Source organism: Scyliorhinus canicula, chromosome 19, assembly GCF_902713615.1.
Source record: "Scyliorhinus canicula chromosome 19, sScyCan1.1, whole genome shotgun sequence".
Lineage (NCBI taxonomy): Eukaryota > Metazoa > Chordata > Chondrichthyes > Carcharhiniformes > Scyliorhinidae > Scyliorhinus > Scyliorhinus canicula.
In genome coordinates, this window is record NC_052164.1 from 53,312,177 (window position 1) to 53,331,596 (window position 19,420).

Consider the following 19,420-nt stretch of genomic DNA (forward strand, 5'->3'; position numbering starts at 1 on the left):
GATGAGTCCAGCAGGGCAGGGTATTGGGGGAGTTGGATAAAGAACTGGTCAAGAATGTTGCATAGACTGTCGATGTAAGTGTTCTCCTGGTGACTGTAGAGCTTTGACTTAATAATTCTTCTTTCTCTTCAGGATCTGGTTAATAAGCCTGTGTTTCTATTGGATTTCTCCCCAAGAATATTTAGGCATTGGTCTCTCTCAATCCTATATGGTCTTGATTATGGAGTTCTTTCGATGATTGCGCCTTCCTTTATTCTTTCATGAGATGTGGATGTCGCTGGCAAGGCCAACATTGTGTTTCTGACATTAACTCTTTCCTCTACACGTGCCACCAGCCTACCCACCTCTGCACGATTTTATGAGCAACAGGTGACCGGCCCATGGTACAATTGAGGTCCTCAAGTGGCAATTAATGTCAAATTAAGGGCTTCATCCTGATTTTGCTCTAATTTAATGGGCCACTGTGGAGCCTGCCAGGTTTAACCAGGTTAGTGAAGGGGTGGGGGTGGGGAGGGGGAGACAGGACATGAGACAGGGCATCCTGCTGGAGACAGATGAAAGTCCCATCTTTTTCTAATGAAAGGATTGTCACCGAAAAAATTAAAGTGGGGCATGCCATTGAAGCAGAGGTGGTCTGGCTCCTGGAATTGATGGTGTGTGTGGTGTGGGTTAGGGTGAGGGTGGGGGTAAGGGCACGCCCCAGGCATCCCTCGCAATTTTGAATACCCCGATCAAATCTCCTTTCGACCTTCACCTCTCCAGGGAAAACATTTCAAACCCCCCCAAACTATCCGCACTTCAAACTACTTCATTAGTCAGAAAGCATTTGGACGTTCTCAGGTGGCCAATTTGGCCAAATGATTTAATTGTGGGAGCCCAGCTAAATCAAGGTAGTATTCACAGCTCACCCACAAGGTTATTGTGAAAAGTCCAACCAATAACATACACTGTCATTTGATTCCTTGTCTTGCAGGAACTCAAAGGCAAAGTTCTGATAAAAGGGAAGACGTTTGATGCTTCTGGGCCCCTGATGGATCAGGAGGAACCACCAGAGGAGTATGAAGATGAAAATGTGAACAATGGAGACAAAAACAAAAAGGTAACAAAATGTTTGAGACAAGGCCCCAACTGGGCAGCATGATAGCATAGTGGTTAACACAGTTGCTTCACAACTCCAGGGTCTCAGGTTCTATTCCCCAGCTTGGGTCACTGTCTGTGCGGAGTCTGCACGTTCTCCCCTTGTGTGTGTGTGGGTTTCCTCCTGGTGCTCTAGTTTCCTCCCAAAGATCAAAGATGTGCAATAGAGAGGTAACATACCATCCTGGAATCACTTTTGTGGCCAAAGAAAATTCTATCTGTTCCCCTTACAACTGAATCCCCCAGCATTATAACACTACCCCTCTTTTTCCTCCCCCTCTGCACAGTTGAGTCCGTGTGCTATGGGCTCACCATGGGCCCATAGATTTTCTCCCATAAAGGACCAGAGCGAACCTGATGAGTTTTTATGACTGAGGGATAACTAGTAACCAGGGCATTGGGGAGAAATGTATTGCTCGTTTAGAAATGGGGGCCATGGAAACTTACGATCCACCTGAGAGGGTAACCAGGGCTCAGTTTAACTTCTCATCTGGGTTGGGACTTCAAACCCACATTGACTTGACCCAGAGGTGGAAGTGACACCAGCTGAGCTTAATTCTTTTTAGATCTTTCCATCCATTCATGTGATAGCCAGGCAAGCCCCTCCCTTTGTGTACCTCTAACGTATCTAAGTTTGGGGGTCTGCACTGTTCCTAGATCTGAGATGGTGCAATATTCCATCCCCTTTAAATAATTCTAATCGGTAACTATGCTGTTAATGATCTATCCTGACCGACCATAATAGGAACACGAGAAGGCCATTCAGCCCCTCAAGCCTGCTCCACCTATTTAATAGACCATGGTTGATCTGGCACTCACTAAGTCCACTTTCCCGCCTTCTCTCCGTAACCCTTCATTCCACAGCTGATTAAAAATCTAATAATCTCAGCCTAGAAAATGTTCAAGGACTCGGTCTTCACAACTTCCTGGTATAAAGGATTCCAAAAATCCACCGCTCTTTGAGAGAAGAAATTCTTCATCAAATCCGTCTTAAATAAGCACCCCTTTATTCTGTGACAATGTCCTCTGGTCCTACACTCTGCCATGAGTGAATACATCCCCCCCAACATTTTACCCTGTCTAACCCTCTAAGAATCTTTCTGCAGTCTCTCTCCATTTAGCACACAGCTAAATCGCTGGCTTTGAAAGCAGACCAAGCAGGCCAGCAGCACGGATTCGATTCCCGTAACAGCCTCCCCGAACAGGTGCTGGAATGTGGCGACTAGGGGCTTTTCACAGTAACTTCATTTGAAGCCTACTCGTGACAATAAGCGATTTTCATTTTCATTTCATTTTAATAATAACACACCGTCTCATTCTTTCTTCCAAAATGAACAATCTCACATTGAATTCCGTTTGCCAGTTTTCTGCCCACTCACTTAACCTGTCAAATTCACACTGCACATTACTTATGTCCTCCTTACATCCCGTCTCCCCTCCCACCTTTGTATCATCCACAAATTTGGCCACAGTACATACACTCTCTGTTTCTTCCTCCAAATCGTTAATAATAATTGTGAAAAGCTGTAGTCCCTGATGCCTGTGGCATTCCACGGAGAGAGATTCACTTATCCCTTCTCGCTGCTTCCTGAGTGTTAGCCAATCCACTATCCATGCCAGAATATTGCCTGCAACACCATGATACTGGGAATAGTGTCTTTGCTGAAACATTGATGTCAAAAAAGTAGTTGCTGTTTAGCAGTCTGCTCTCACGTGTTGTTTTCATAATGAGCAGAGCTTGTGCTGAGGGAGCAATTATGAAAACGCACTGCCACCTGGTGGCTAAAACTGCTATTGTCAATCCCACCCCAGCATTTCAAGACTCCCCAATCCCATCGCCCTCAGCCTCTCCTGCTTTGTCAATCCCAATCCCAGTACGAGACTCTCCTGCTATTGTCAATCCCAATCCAAGAGCACCTGGACTCTTCTGCTACTGTCAATCCCAATCCCAGCACCCGAAAACTCCTCTGCTATTGCCATTCCCAATCCCAAAGCACAAGGACTCTTTGGCTATTGTTAATCCCAATCCTATCGCCCCGAGCCTGTCCTGCTATTGTCAATCCCAATCCCAGAGCACTGAGACTCTCCTGCTATTGTCAATCCCAATCCCAGAGCACTGAGACTCTCCTGCTATTGTCAATCCCAATCCCAAAGCCCCGAGACTCTCTTGCTATTGTCAATCCCAATCCCAGTATGAGACTTTCCGGCTATTGTCAATCCCAATCCCAGAGCCCCGAGACTTTCCTGCTATTGTCAATCCCAATCCCAGAGCCCCGGGACTCTCCTGCTATTGTCAATCTCAATCCCAGTACGGGACTCTCCTGCTATTGTCAATCCCAATCCCAGTACGGGACTCTCCTGCTATTGTCAATCCCAATCCCAGTGCAGAGACTATCCTGCTATTGTCAATCCGAATCCCAGTACAGGACTCTCCTGCTATTGTCAATCCCAATCCCAGTACGAGACCCTCCTGCTATTGTCAATCCCAATCCCAGAGCACTGAGACTCTGCTGCTATTGTCAATCCCAATCCCAGAGCCCTGAGACTCTCCTGCTATTGTCAATCCCAATCCCAGAGCCCTGAGACTCTCCTGCTATTGTCAATCCCAATCCCAGAGTCCCGAGACTCTCCTGCTATTGTCAATCCCAATCCCAGAGTCCCGAGCCTCTCTTGCTGATGTCAATCCCAGTTTAAGGGCGCTCACTCTGAGCTGAGGGACTATCACTCTGGGCTGAGGGACTAGGGACGTTCACACTGAGCTGAGGGACACTCACTCTGGGCTGAGGGACACTCACTCTGGGCTGAGGGACAGTCACTCTGAGCTGAGGGAGACTCACTCTGAGCTGAGGGGCACTCACTCTGGGCTGAGGGACACTCACTCTGGGCTGAGGGACACTCACTCTGGGCTGAGGGACACTCACTCTGGGCTGAGGGACACTCACTCTGGGCTGAGGGACACTCACTCTGGGCTGAGGGACACTCACTCTGGGCTGAGGGACACACACTCTGGGCTGAGGGACACTCATTCTGGGCTGAGGGACACTCACTCTGAGCTGAGGGACACTCACTCTGAGCTGAGGGACACACTCTGAGCTGAGGGACACTCTCTGAGCTGAGGGACACTCTCTGAGCTGAGGGACTCTCACTGAGGGCTGAGGGACACTCATTCTGAGCTGACGGACACTCACTGAGCTAAGGGACTCTCACTCTGAGCTGAGGGACATTCACTCTGAGATGAGGTACATTCACTCTGGGCTGAGGGACACTCACTCTGGGCTGAGGGACACTCACTCTGGGCTGAGGGACACTCACTCTGGGCTGAGGGAGACTCACTCTGAGCTGAGGGACTCTCACTCTGAGCTGAGGGACTCTCACTCTGGGCTGAGGGACTCTCACTCTGGGCTGAGGGACTCTCACTCTGAGCTGAGGGACTCTCACTCTGAGCTGAGGGACTCTCACTCTGAGCTGAGGGACTCTCACTCTGGGCTGAGGGACTCTCACTCTGAGCTGAGGGACACTCACTCTGATGGGTTGGTTTGATGTTGACTGCAACTGGATGCAGGGAAGCTAGAAACTAACGTCTAACACCGGAGATGATCCAATACATGTTCAGCTGTGGGTTGGCACTCTACTAATCTCTGGGCTGAGGGAGACTCACTCTGAGCTGAGGGAGACTCACTCTGAGCTGAGGGAGACTCACTCTGAGCTGAGGGACTCTCACTCTGAGCTGAGGGACTCTCACTCTGAGCTGAGGGACTCTCACTCTGGGCTGAGGGACACTCACTCTGAGCTGAGGGACTCTCACTCTGAGCTGAGGGAGACTCACTCTGAGCTGAGGGACTCTCACTCTGAGCTGAGGGACTCTCACTCTGGGCTGAGGGACACTCACTCTGGGCTGAGGGACACTCACTCTGGGCTGAGGGACACTCACTCTGGGCTGAGGGACACTCACTCTGGGCTGAGGGACACTCACTCTGGGCTGAGGGACTCTCACTCTGGGCTGAGGGACTCTCACTCTGGGCTGAGGGACTCTCACTCTGGGCTGAGGGACTCTCACTCTGGGCTGAGGGACTCTCACTCTGGGCTGAGGGACTCTCACTCTGAGCTGAGGGACTCTCACTTTGAGCTGAGGGACTCTCACTCTGGGCTGAGGGACTCTCACTCTGAGCTGAGGGACACTCACTCTGATGGGTTGGTTTGATGTTGACTGCAACTGGATTCAGTATTACGGTGGTAGAAAGGATGCAAGATGGGGACTCTTCTTCCGAGGTAGTATGGGCTGAGGTTAGAAACAGGAAAGGAGAGGTCACCCTGTTGGGAGTTTTCTATAGGCCACCTAATAGTTCTAGAGATGTAGAGGAAAGGATGGCGAAGATGATTCTGGAAAAGAGCGAAAGTAACAGGGTAGTTGTTATGGGAGACTTTAACTTTCCTAATATTGACTGGAAAAGATATAGTTCGAGTACATTGGATGGGTCGTTCTTTGTACAATGTGTGCAGGAGGGTTTTCTGACACAATATGTTGACAGGCCAACAAGAGGTGAGGCCACTTTGGATTTGGTTTTGGGTAATGAACCAGGCCAGGTGTTAGATCTGGAGGTAGGTGAACACTTTGGAGACAGTGACCACAATTCGGTGACCTTTACGTTAGTGATGGAAAGGGATAAGTATACCCCGCAGAGCAAGAGTTATAGCTGGGGGAAGGGCAATTATGATGCCATTAGACATGACTTAGGATGTGTTGGTTGGAGAAGTAGGCTGCAAGGGTTGGGCACACTGGATATGTGGAGCTTGTTCAAGGAACAGCTATTGCATGTTCTTGATAAGTACATACCAGTCAGGCAGGGAGGAAGGGGTCGAGCGAGGGAACCGTGGTTTACCAAAGAAGTGGAATCTCTTGTTAAGAGGAAGAAGGAGGCCTATGTGAAGATGAGGCGTGAAGTTTCAGTTGGGGCGCTTGATAGTTACAAGGAAGCGAGGAAGGATCTAAAGAGAGAGCTGAGACGAGCAAGGAGGGGACATGAGAAGTCTTTGGCAGGTAGGATCAAGGAAAACCCAAAAGCTTTCTATAGGTATGTCAGGAATAAAGAATGACTAGGGTAAGAGTAGGGCCAGTCAAGGACAGTGGTGGGAAGTTGTGTGTGGAGGCTGAGGAGATAAGCGAGATACTAAATGAATACTTTTCGTCAGTATTCACTCAAGAAAAAGATAATATTGTGGAGGAGAATGCTGAGACCCAGGCTATTAGAATAGATGGCATTGAGGTGCGTAGGGAAGAAGTGTTGGCAATTCTGGACAAGGTGAAAATAGATAAGTCCCCGGGGCCGGATGGGATTTATCCTAGGATTCTCTGGGAAGCCAGGGAAGAGATTGCTGAGCCTTTGGCTTTGATTTTTAGGTCATCATTGGCTACAGGAATAGTGCCAGAGGACTGGAGGATAGCAAATGTGGTCCCTTTGTTCAAGAAGGGGAGTAGAGATAACCCCGGTAACTATAGGCCGGTGAGCCTAACGTCTGTGGTGGGTAAAGTCTTGGAGAGGATTATAAAAGATACGATTTATAATCATCTAGATAGGAATAATATGATTAGGGATAGTCAGCATGGTTTTGTGAAGGGTAGGTCATGCCTCACAAACCTTATCGAGTTCTTTGAGAAGGTGACTGAACAGGTAGACGAGGGTAGAGCAGTTGATGTGGTGTATATGGATTTCAGTAAAGCGTTTGATAAGGTTCCCCACGGTCGGCTATTGCAGAAAATACGGAGGCTGGGGATTGAGGGTGATTTAGAGATGTGGATCAGAAATTGGCTAGTTGAAAGAAGACAGAGAGTGGTAGTTGATGGGAAATGTTCAGAATGGAGTTCAGTTACGAGTGGCGTACCACAAGGATCTGTTCTGGGGCCGTTGCTGTTTGTCATTTTTATAAATGACCTAGAGGAGGGCGCAGAAGGATGGGTGAGTAAATTTGCAGACGACACTAAAGTCGGTGGAGTTGTAGACAGTGCGGAAGGATGTTGCAGGTTACAGAGGGACATAGATAAGCTGCAGAGCTGGGCTGAGAGGTGGCAAATGGAGTTTAATGTGGAGAAGTGTGAGGTGATTCACTTTGGAAAGAATAACAGGAATGCGGAATATTTGGCTAATGGTAAAATTCTTGGTAGTGTGGATGAGCAGAGGGATCTCGGTGTCCATGTACATAGATCCCTGAAAGTTGCCACCCAGGTTGATAGGGTTGTGAAGAAGGCCTATGGTGTGTTGGCCTTTATTGGTAGAGGGATTGAGTTCCGGAGCCATGAGGTCATGATGCAGCTGTACCAAACTCTGGTACGGCCGCATTTGGAGTATTGCGTACAGTTCTGGTCGCCTCATTATAGGAAGGACGTGGAAGCTTTGGAACGGGTGCAGAGGAGATTTACCAGGATGTTGCCTGGTATGGAGGGAAAATCTTATGAGGAAAGGCTGATGGACTTGAGGTTGTTTTCGTTAGAGAGAAGAAGGTTAAGAGGTGACTTAATAGAGGCATACAAAATGATCAGAGGGTTAGATAGGGTGGACAGCGAGAGCCTTCTCCCGCGGATGGAGGTGGCTAGCACGAGGGGACATAGCCTTAAATTGAGGGGTAATAGATATAGGACAGAGGTCAGAGGTGGGTTTTTTACGCAAAGAGTGGTGAGGCCGTGGAATGCCCTACCTGCAACAGTAGTGAACTCGCCAACATTGAGGGCATTTAAAAATTTATTGGATAAGCATATGGATGATAAGGGCATAGTGTAGGTTAGATGTCCTTTAGTTTTTTTTTTCCATGTCGGTGCAACATCGAGGGCCGAAGGGCCTGTACTGCGCTGTATCGTTCTATGTTCTATGTTCTATGGATGCAGGGAAGCTAGAAACTAACGTCTAACACCGGAGATGATCCAATACATGTTCAGCTGTGGGTTGGCACTCTACTAATCCTACTGACAACCTCTTACTGGCCCGACCAGACTTACTAGCTGCCACATGGCAATAATGTCCACTGACTTATGCACCCTGACTGTCTCAGTTTCTGGGTCCCAAAAAGAGCGGGAGTCTTAATGCCCTGTGAGCTTTATAGTGGTGGTGTCTTGTCTGGTGATTGGTTGTTCTTTGTTGTGTGTTCATTGGTCATTCCATGTGTCAAACACTGCCTGTCTGCATCTCATTATATACATGAGTGGATATTATGACACACTCTGAGCTGAGGGACTCTCACTCTGAGCTGAGGGACACTCACTCTGGGCTGAGGGACACTCACTCTGAGCTGAGGGACTCTCACTCTGAGCTGAGGGACACTCACTCTGGGCTGAGGGACACTCACTCTGGGCTGAGGGACACTCACTCTGAGCTGAGGGAGACTCACTCTGAGCTGAGGGAGACTCACTCTGGGCTGAGGGACTCTCACTCTGAGCTGAGGGACACTCACTCTGGGCTGAGGGACACTCACTCTGGGCTGAGGGACTCTCACTCTGAGCTGAGGGACTCTCACTCTGAGCTGAGGGACTCTCACTCTGGGCTGAGGGACTCTCACTCTGAGCTGAGGGACACTCACTCTGATGGGTTGGTTTGATGTTGACTGCAACTGGATGCAGGGAAGCTAGAAACTAACGTCTAACACCGGAGATGATCCAATAAATGTTCAGCTGTGGGTTGGCACTCTACTAATCTCTGGGCTGAGGGAGACTCACTCTGAGCTGAGGGAGACTCACTCTGAGCTGAGGGAGACTCACTCTGAGCTGAGGGAGACTCACTCTGAGCTGAGGGAGACTCACTCTGAGCTGAGGAACTCTCACTCTGAGCTGAGGGACTCTCACTCTGAGCTGACGGACTCTCACTCTGGGCTGAGGGACACTCACTCTGAGCTGAGGGACTCTCACTCTGAGCTGAGGGACTCTCACTCTGAGCTGAGGGACTCTCACTCTGAGCTGAGGGACACTCACTCTGGGCTGAGGGACTCTCACTCTGAGCTGAGGGACTCTCACTCTGGGCTGAGGGACTCTCACTCTGGGCTGAGGGACTCTCACTCTGAGCTGAGGGACTCTCACTCTGGGCTGAGGGACTCTCACTCTGGGCTGAGGGACTCTCACTCTGAGCTGAGGGACACTCACTCTGATGGGTTGGTTTGATGTTGACTGCAACTGGATGCAGGGAAGCTAGAAACTAACGTCTAACACCGGAGATGATCCAATACATGTTCAGCTGTGGGTTGGCACTCTACTAATCCTACTGACGACCTCTTACTGGCCCGACCAGACTTACTAGCTGCCACATGGCAATAATGTCCACTGACTTATGCACCCTGACTGTCTCAGTATCTGGGTCCCGAAAAGAGCGGGAGTCTTAATGCCCTGTGAGCTTTATAGTGGTGGTGTCTTGTCTGGTGATTGGTTGTTCTTTGTTGTGTGTTCATTGGTCATTCCATGTGTCAAACACTGCCTGTCTGCATCTCATTATATACATGAGTGGATATTATGACACACTCTGAGCTGAGGGACTCTCACTCTGAGCTGAGGGACTCTCACTCTGAGCTGAGGGACACTCACTCTGGGAACAGGAAGAACAAAGAAAATTGCAGTGCAGGAACAGGCCCTTCGGCCCTCCCAGCCTGCGCCAATACAGAGCCTTTATCTAAACCTGTCGTCTATTTTCCAAGGATCTACTTCCCTCGGTTCCCCCGCCCGTTCATATCTGTCTAGCTGCATCTTAAATGATGCTATCGGGCCCGCCTCTACCACCTCCGCTGGCAAAGTTTTCCAGGCACCCACCACCCTCTGCATAAGAAACGCACATCTCCCTTAAACTTTCCCCCTCTCACCTTGAAATCGTGACCCCTTGCAATTGACATCCCCTGTCTTGGAAAAAGCTTGTTGCTATCCACCCTGTCCATTCCTCTCATAATTTTGTAGACCTCAATCAGGTCCCCCCTCAACCTCCGTCTTTCCAACAAAAACAATCCTAATCTATTCAACCTTTCTTCATAGCGAGCACCCTCAATTCCAGGCAACATCCTGGTGAACCTCCTCTGCACCCTCTCTAAAGCATCCACATCCTTCTGGTAATGTGGCGACCAGAACTGCACGCAGTATTCCAAATGTGGCCTAACCAAAGTCCTATACAACTGTAACATGATCTGCCGACTCTTGTACTCAATACCCCGTCCGATGAAGGCAAGCATGCTGTATGCCTTCTTGACCACTCTATCGACCTGCATTGCCACCTTCAGGGTACAATGGACCTGAACTCCCAGATCTCTCTGTACATCAATTTTCCCCAGGACTCTTCCATTGACCATATAGTCTGCTCTTGAGTTAGATCTTCCAAAATGCATCACCTCGCATTTGCCTGGATTGAACTCCATCTGCCATTTCTCTGCCCAACTGTCCAATCTATCTGTATCTTGCTGTATTCTCTGACAGTCCGCCTCACTATCTGCAACTCCACCAATCTTAGTATCATCTGCAAACTTGCTCATCAGACAACTTATACCTTCGTCCAGATCATTTATGTATATCACAAACAACAGTGGTCCGAGCACGGATCCCTGTGGAACACCCTAATCACCTTTCTCCATTTTGAGACACTCCCTTCCACCACTGTCTCCTGTTGCCCAGCCAGTTCTTTATCCATCTAGCTAGTACACCCTGAACTCCATACGACTTCACTTTTTCCATCAACCTGCCATGGGAAACTTTATCAAATGCTTTACTGAAGTCCATGTATATGATATCTACAGCCCTTCCCTCATCAATTAACTTTGTCACTTCCTCAAAGAATTCTATTAGGTTTGTTAGACATGACCTTCCCTGCACAAAACCATGCTGCTTATCACCGATAAGTCAAAATTCATCCAAATGTGAATAAATCCTATCCCTCAGTATCTTCTCGAACAGTTTGCCTACCACTGACGTCAAGCTCACAGGTCTAGAATTCCCTGGATTATCCCTGCTACCCTTCTTAAACAAAGGGACAACATTAGCAATTCTCCAGTCCTCCGGGACCTCACCCGTGCTCAAGGATGCTGCAAAGATATCTGTTAAGGCCCCAGCTATTTCGTCCCTCGCTTCCCTCAGTAACCTGGGATAGATCCCATCCGGTCCTGGGGACTTGTCCACCTTAATGCCTTTTAGAATACCCAATACCTCCCCCTTCCTTATGCCGACATGACCTAGAGTATTTAAACATCCATCCCTAGCCTCAACATTCGTCATGTCCCTCTCCTTGGTGAATACCGATGCAAAGTACTCATTAATAAGCTCACTCATTTCCTCTGACTCAACGCATAAATTCCCTCTTTTGTCTTTGAGTGGGCCAATCCTTTCTCTAGTTACCCTCTTGCTCCTGATATACGAATAAAAGGCTTTGGGATTTTCCTTAACCCTGTTAGCCAAAGATATTTCATGATCCCTTTTAGCCCTCTTTATTGCGCGTTTGAGATTTGTCCTACATTCCCGATATTCCTCCAAAGCTTCATCAGTTTTGAGTCGCCTCAATCTTATGTATGCTTCCTGTTTCATCTTAGCTAGTCTCACAATTTCACCCGTCATCTATGGTTCCCTAATCTTGCCATTTCTATCTCTCATTTTCACAGGAACATGTCTGTCCTGCACTCCAAACAACCTTTCCTTAAAAGACTCCCACATTTCAAATGTGGATTTACCCTTAAACAGCTGCTCCCAATCCACATTCCCGAGCTCCTTCCGAATTTTGTTGTAGTTGGCCTTTCCCCAATTTAGCACTCTTCCTTTAGGACCACTCTCGTCTTTGTCCATGAGTATTCTAAAACTTATGGAATTGTGATCGCTATTCCCAAAGTAATCGCCGACTGAAACGTCAACCACCTGGCCGGGATCATTCCCCAATACCAGGTCCAGTATGGCCCCTTCCCGAGTTGGACTATTTACATGCTGCTTTAAAAAACTCTCCTGGATGCTCCTTACAAATTATGCTCCATCTACGCCTCCAACACTACATGATTCCCATTCAATGTTGGGGAAGTTAAAATCTCCCATCACAACCACCCTATTGCTCTTACATTGTTCTATAATCTGTCTATATATTTGTACCTCTACTTCACGCTCGCTTTTGGGAGGCCTGTAGTAAAGTCCCAACAATGTTACTGCACCCTTCCTATTTCTTAGCTCTATCCATATTGCCTCAGTGCTCGAATCCTCCATCGTGCCCCCCTTAATCACAGCTGTGATATCATCTCTGACCAGTAATGCAACTCCTCCACCCCTTTTTCCTCCCTCTCTATCCCTCCTGAAGCATCTATACCCTGGGATATTTAGTTGCCAGTCTTGCCCATCCCTCAACCCAGTCTCAATAATACAATAACATCATATTCCCAGGTACTGATCCAAGCCCCAAGTTCATCTGCCTTCCTGCTACACTTCTGCCATTAAAACAAATGCACCTCAGACCACCTGTCCCTTTGCGATCATCATCTCTGCCCTGTCTACTCTTCCCCTTAGTTGCATTGAGTTTATTATCCAGTACCTTACTGGCTTTAGTTGCTGCCTCTTTACTGACCTCTAACTTCCTAATCTGGTTCCCATTCCCCTGCCACATTAGTTTAAAACCTCCCCAACAGTGTTAGCAAAAGCACCCCCGAGGACATTGGTTCCAGTCCTGCCCAGGTGTAGACCATCCGATTTGTAATGGTTCCACCGCCCCCAGAACCGGTTCAATGTCCCAAAAATCTGAACCCCTCCCTCCTGCACCATCTCTCAAGCCACGTATTCATTCTGACTATTCTTAAATTTCTACTCTGACTGTTTCGTGGCACTGGTAGCAATCCTGAGATTACTACCTTTGAGGTCCCACTTTTTAAACTTATCTCCTAACTCCCTAAATTCTGATTGTAGGACCTCATCCCGTTTTGTACCTATATCGTTGGTGCCTATATGCACCACGACAACTGGCTGTTCACCCTCCCCCTTCAGTATGTCCTGCAGCCGATCTGAAACATCCCTGACCCGTGCACCCGGGAGGCAACATACCATTCAGGAGTCTCGTTTTCGACCACAGAAACGCCTGTCTACTCCCCTTACAACTGAATCCCATATGACTATAGCCCTGCCAGTCTTTTTCCCACCCTTCTGTGCAGCAGAGCTAGCCACGGTGCCATGAGCCTGGCTACTACTGCCTTCCCCTGGTGAGTCATCTTCCCCAACAGTGTCCAAAACGGTATCCCTGTTTTGGAGGGAGATGACGGCAGGGGACACCTGCACTGCCTTCCTGCTCTTTCTCTGCCTTTTGGTCACCCATTCCCTGTCTCCCTCACCAATCCTAATCTGCGGTGTGACCAACTCGCTAAACGTGCTATCCACGACCTCCTCAGCATCGCGGATGCTCCAAAGTGAGTCCATCCGCAGCTCCAGAGCCGTCATGCGGTCTAACAAGAGCTGCAGCTGGACACACTTCCTGCACATGAAGTGTTAATTCCTGATTCTTTGTGGCCGGTCTGGACTCAATAAAATCTGAGATGGATTTGCAGGTATCATATCATTTAATAATAACTAACTTGCAAGGCTGACTCAATCCATAGGACCTCAGGACACACACACTGGCTTCTGAGAGCCCAGGATAAAGAGAACCTCAGGACAAAGGAACACTGGAGATATACTTCAAATTACATCAAGATTCGCATACAAACTTCCCATTGGTCATTTTACACACCTCCTGACCTGGTCATATATCCTAATTGGCTCACTTATCCTGGGCCTCTTGTTACCCAACATCCTTTTCACTTTTCTCTCTACGAGGCTACCATCCCCCGAGCCATGCTTTGCTCATCCCTTTGTTCTCTGTCTGTGAACTCGTTACCCTCAGGGTCCTACTGTCCATCATATTCGTTTGCTCACTTCCTCATTAGGAGTCAGGGGCATCGGCCGCATTCCTGAACTCCCACATTGAGCACGAGGAGCATAACACGGGTCTGGGATCTCCTGCCATTTTCACACTTTACCTTAACTGATTACAAATAAAGTATCAAATAATGAATAAATGAAAGGAATCAGGATTTTACTGGGCTGAGGGACACTCACTGTGGCCTGAGGGACTCTATCTCTGGGCTGAGGGACACTCACTCTGAGCTGAGGGACGCTCACTCTGGGCTGCGGGACGCTCACTCTGAGCTGAGGGACCCTCACACTGAGCTGAGGGACTCTCACTCTGAGCTGAGGGACGCTCACTCTGGGCTGCGGGACGCTCACTCTGGGCTGCGGGACGCTCACTCTGAGCTGAGGGACCCTCACTCTGAGCTGAGGGACTCTCACTCTGAGCTGAGGGACACTCACTCTGGGCTGAGGGACTCTCACTCTGGGCTGAGGGACTCTCACTCTGAGCTGAGGGACTCTCACTCTGAGCTGAGGGACTCTCACTCTGAGCTGAGGGACTCTCACTCTGAGCTGAGGGACTCTCACTCTGAGCTGAGGGACACTCAGTCTGGGCTGAGGGACTTCCACTGAGCTGAGGGACTCTCACTAAGCTGAGGGACACTCACTCTGGGCTGAGGGACACTCACTCTGGGCTGAGGGACACTCACTCTGGGCTGAGGGACACTCACTCTGGGCTGAGGGAGACTCTCTGGGCTGAGGGAGACTCACTCTGGGCTGAGGGACTCTCACTGAGCTGGGGGACTCTCACTCTGGGCTGGGGGACACTCACTCTGGGCTGGGGGACACTCTTGTCTGAGGAACTTTGACTGAGCTGAGGTACATTCACTCTGTGCTGAGGGAGACTCACTGAGCTGAGGGACACACACTCTGGGCTGAGGGACTCTCACTGAGCTGAGGGACACTCACTCTGGGCTGGGGGACACTCACTCTGGGCTGAGGGACACTCACTGAGCTGAGGGACACTCACTCTGGGCTGGGGGACACTCACTCTGGGCTGGGGGACACTCTTGTCTGAGGAACTTTGACTGAGCTGAGGGACATTCACTCTGTGCTGAGGGAGACTCACTGAGCTGAGGGACACACACTCTGGGCTGAGGGACTCTCACTGAGCTGAGGGACACTCACTCTGGGCTGAGGGACACTCACTGAGCTGAGGGACACTCACTCTGGGCTGAGGGACACTCACTCTGGGCTGAGGGACACTCACTCTGGGCTGAGATAGACTCCCGCAGCTCCACTCGATCTCCCATTAGAAATGATTTAAACTGGAAACCATTCTGTCAGATCCTATTCCTCAGTTTCATTTTTTTTCTTCCCCTTCATGCCCTGCTTACTGTATCTGCGACTGGGCAGCTCTGGATGCCAGGTCCCTTGCAGGTTTGAGGGATTTACTGAGTGCAGTAACCCTCTGGGTTTCATAGAGCTGCCGAGTGCTGGGCACCTTCTGTGTTTCTGGGATCTGCTGGCTGCTGCCTGTGGATTTATGGATTTGTGCCTTGTTTTTTAGGAGGCGATGAATGAACTCTCGAAGGAGTTGTCCGAGCTTGTGGTTTACTGCAAGGCTGTCCGATTCCATACCTTCCAGCAGGCCTTTGACAAGGCGTGTGCCTGTGAACTCTCATCCTTCTCTGAGAATAAAGCAAAGAAGCTGATCTGTGAATCAGGTATGGCCTTTCACTCTCCTGAGAAAACCACCAACACAATGACCAACAGAATGCTGCAATCGCAAAATACCTCAGGCGCTGAAAACCTGGCATAAAAACAGAAAACTCCGATTGTCTGCCAGCAGTTGTGGAGGGAGAAACGGTCGGTGGGTGGGGGAGGAGGAGGAGGAGGCGAGTGGGTGGGGGGGGGGGGGGGGGGGGGGGGCAGGTGGGGGGGGGGGGGGGGGGGGGGGGGGTGATTCTCCGGGCTCTCTAGCCCCAGGCAGGAATCCCAATGGCCCACTGAATCGGGCAGCAGGGCCAAAACAGGATTCTTTCCGGGCATCAAACCCATTGTGAGTCTCCCAGCCCATTCTGTTGGCCCCAATCAAATTCCCACTCGGGGAGGGTGAGAGCATGCTAATTTTCATTTACATTAATTCTAATGTGATTATCACGGAGTGTCGTGGAAATTATTTTTTTTTAATAAACATTTACAGAGGTATTTTTGGTATAGTGACAACAACATAGTGCAAAAGCCATTTACTTCTCCTACAGGTCCCACCCTTATTGACCCCCTACTCTAATCTAAACTACTCCCCCCCCCACCCTCGTCTGCTGATGATTAATTTCCCGCAAAGAAGTAGACAAATGGTTGCCACCTCCGGGTGAACCCTAACTGTGACCCTCTCAAGGCGAACTTGATTTTCTCCAAACAGAGAAAGCTAGGTCTCCGATAGTCAGGTCTCCAACTTCGGGGGCTTTGAGTCCCTCCATGCTAATATTATCCATCTCCAGACTACCAGGGAAGCAAAGGCCAGAATGCCTGCCTCTTTCTCCTCCTGGATTTCCGGGTCTTCTGACACCCCAAAAATCGCCACCTCTGGACTCAGCGCCACCCTTGTCTTTAACACCGTGGACATGACGTCCGCAAACCCCTGCCAAAATCCCCTCTGCTTTGGACATGTCCAAAACATGTGGACATGGTTCGCTGGTCCTCCCGCACATTTTGCACACCTGTCCTTCACCCCAAAGAATCTGCTCATCCGGGCCACTGTCATGTGAGCCCGGTGAACAACTGTAAATTGTATCAGGCATGTTGCAGACATGTTGACTCTACTCAACACGTCTGCCCATAGACCATCCTCTATCTCACCTCCCAACTCCTCCTCCCACTTGCGCTTCAGCTCCTCGGTCTGCGTCTCCTCTGACCCCATAAGTTCTTTGTAAATGTCTGAGACACTCCCTGCTCCTACCCACCCTCTGGAAACTACCCTGCCCTGAATCCCCCATAGCAGTAGGAGTGGGAAGGTTATCACCTGTTTATGAAGGAAGTCCCGCACCTGCAGATACCTGAATTTGTTTCCCCTCGCCAACCCAAACTTTTCCTCCAACGCCCTCATACTCGGAAAGTTCCCCTCTATGAACATATCCCCCATCCTCTCAATCCCCGCTCTCCGCCATAACCGGAACCCCCCATCCACACTCACGAGGGCAAACCGGTGATTATCACAGATTGGGGCCCAGACCGATGCTCCCACTGATCCCACATCCGGCCTCCACTGGCCCCAAACTCTCAGGGCTGCCACCACCACTGGACTGGTGGAGTACTGTGTCGGTGGGAACGGCAAGGGCGCAGTTACCAACGCCCCCAAATTGGTGCCCAGTAATAGTTGCTAAAATTTGGCAGCACTAGCCCGCCCTCTCCCCTACTCCGCTTAAGCATTACCTTCCTTACTCGCGGGGTCTTGCCCGCCCAGACAAAGCCCATATCACTCTGTTGACCCGCTTGAAAAAGGACCGCGGAATAAAGATGGGGGAGACACTGAAATACAAATAGGAATCTCAGGAAGACCGTCATCTTCACCATTTGCACCCTTCCAGCCAGAGACAATGGAAGTGTGTCCCATCTCCGAAAGCCGTCCTTCATTTGGTCCACCAGCCGGGCCAGATTCAATTTATGCAGCCGGTCCCATTCCCGCGCCACTTGGATGTCTAGGTACCTAAAGCTTCTCTTTACTAACCTAAACGGCAGCTCTCCCAGTCCCCTCGCCTATCCCCTCGTCTGGATCACAAACATCTCACTCTTTCCCATATTAAGCTTATACCCCGAAAACCAGCCAAATTCACCTAGAGTCGTCATGATTTCTTCCATCCCCTCTATTGGGTCCGAAACATACAGAAGCAGGTTATCCACATAGAGCGAAATCCTGTGCCCCAGCAACACCCCCCCCCCCCCCCCCCCCCCCCCCCCACTCCCACCCCGGACCACTCTCTCCAGCCCCTCAAGTCTCTCAGAGCAATTGCCAACGGCTTTATAGCCAGCGCAAAGAACAGTGGGGAGAGGGGGCATCCCTGTCTCGTTCCCCGGTGCAGTCTAAAATAGTCCAATGTTGTCCTATTTGTCCGTACACTTGCCACAGGAGCCTGATACAATAACCTGACCCAGTCAATAAAGCCCCGCCCTAATCTGAACCGTCCCAGTATCTCCCACAGATAGTCCCATTCTACCCGGTCAAAAGCCTTTTCTGCATCGATTGTGATTACTACCACCACCTATCTACCTTCCGGGAGCATCATGATCACATTTAACAGCGTTCTTACATTGGCCACCAACTGCCTGCCCTCAACAAACCCCGTCTGGTCCTCGCCAACAATGTCCGGAACACAATCCTCGATGCTTGAAGACACGATTTTGGCCAGCAACTTGGCATCTCCGTTCAACAGGGAGATCGGCCTGGAGGACCCACACAGCTCCGGGTTCTTGTCCCGCTTAAGAATCAGCGAAATTGTTGCCTGTGACATCGTCGGGGGCAACACCCCTCTTTCCCTTGCCTCATTGAACATCCTCAACAACATCGGCATCCCTGAGAACCTTTTACAAAACTCCACTGGGTACCCGTCCGGGGCTTTACACACCTGCATGGCCTTTAAGCCCTCCACTATCTCCTCCCTCCCGATTGGGGCCCCCAGCCCTTCTATCCGCTCCCCGTCCACCTTTGGAAAATTCAGCCCCTCAAAGACGTGCCTCATCCCCTCCGGCCCCGTAGCGGGTTCCGATCTGTACAGCCTGCTGTAGAAATCCCTAAACGCCTTATTCACCCCTGCTGAATCACCAACCAGGTTCCTATCTCCATCCTTTACTTTCCTTATCTCCCTAGCTGCCTACCTCTTCCGAAGCTGCTGAATACATTTCCTCAGCCGCTCGCACACCCCATCATCCGCCAAAAGTCCCACATCTAACCTCCAGTGCGGGCGCTGGTTACTGTCTTTACAAACCTGCAGGTCAACCCAGTGTGGAGCATGGTCTGAGATTGTAATCGCCAAGTATCCCATGTCCACCACCCCTGCTCAAAATAAAGAAATCAATCCAGGAATACACTTTATGCACGTGTGAGTAGAAGGAGAACTCCTTCACCCTCGGCTGCCCAAATCTCCATGGATCCACCGCGCCCCCCTCCCCATCAGCTCCATGAACCCTCTTAGTTCCTTTGGCATTGCTGGCACCCTGCCCATTTTCGAGCTTGACCGGTCCAAGCCAGGTTCCATAACTGTGTTGAAGTCCCCTCCCATGACCAACCTGTGCGTGTCCAGGTCCGGTGTCTCCCCAGCATTCTCTTTATAAACTCCACATCATCCCAATTTGGCGCATACACATTTACCAATACCACCTGCACCCCTCAAGCTTCCCACTGACCATAATGTACCGACCTCCCACGTCCAAGAC

At 49.9% G+C, this 19,420-nt stretch overlaps 1 protein-coding gene across 1 annotated transcript in view; it reads left to right on the forward strand.

The window, feature by feature from the left end:
• The window catches only part of LOC119954125 (1-phosphatidylinositol 4,5-bisphosphate phosphodiesterase delta-3-like), a 227,051-nt gene that overhangs the window by 169,822 nt on the left and 37,809 nt on the right, over window positions 1-19,420 (forward strand). The window contains exons 9-10 of the mRNA XM_038779046.1: window positions 974-1,099; window positions 15,558-15,714. Of these exons, the coding sequence (XP_038634974.1) occupies window positions 974-1,099; window positions 15,558-15,714 (283 nt within the window). The remainder of the gene's footprint in view (window positions 1-973; window positions 1,100-15,557; window positions 15,715-19,420) is intronic.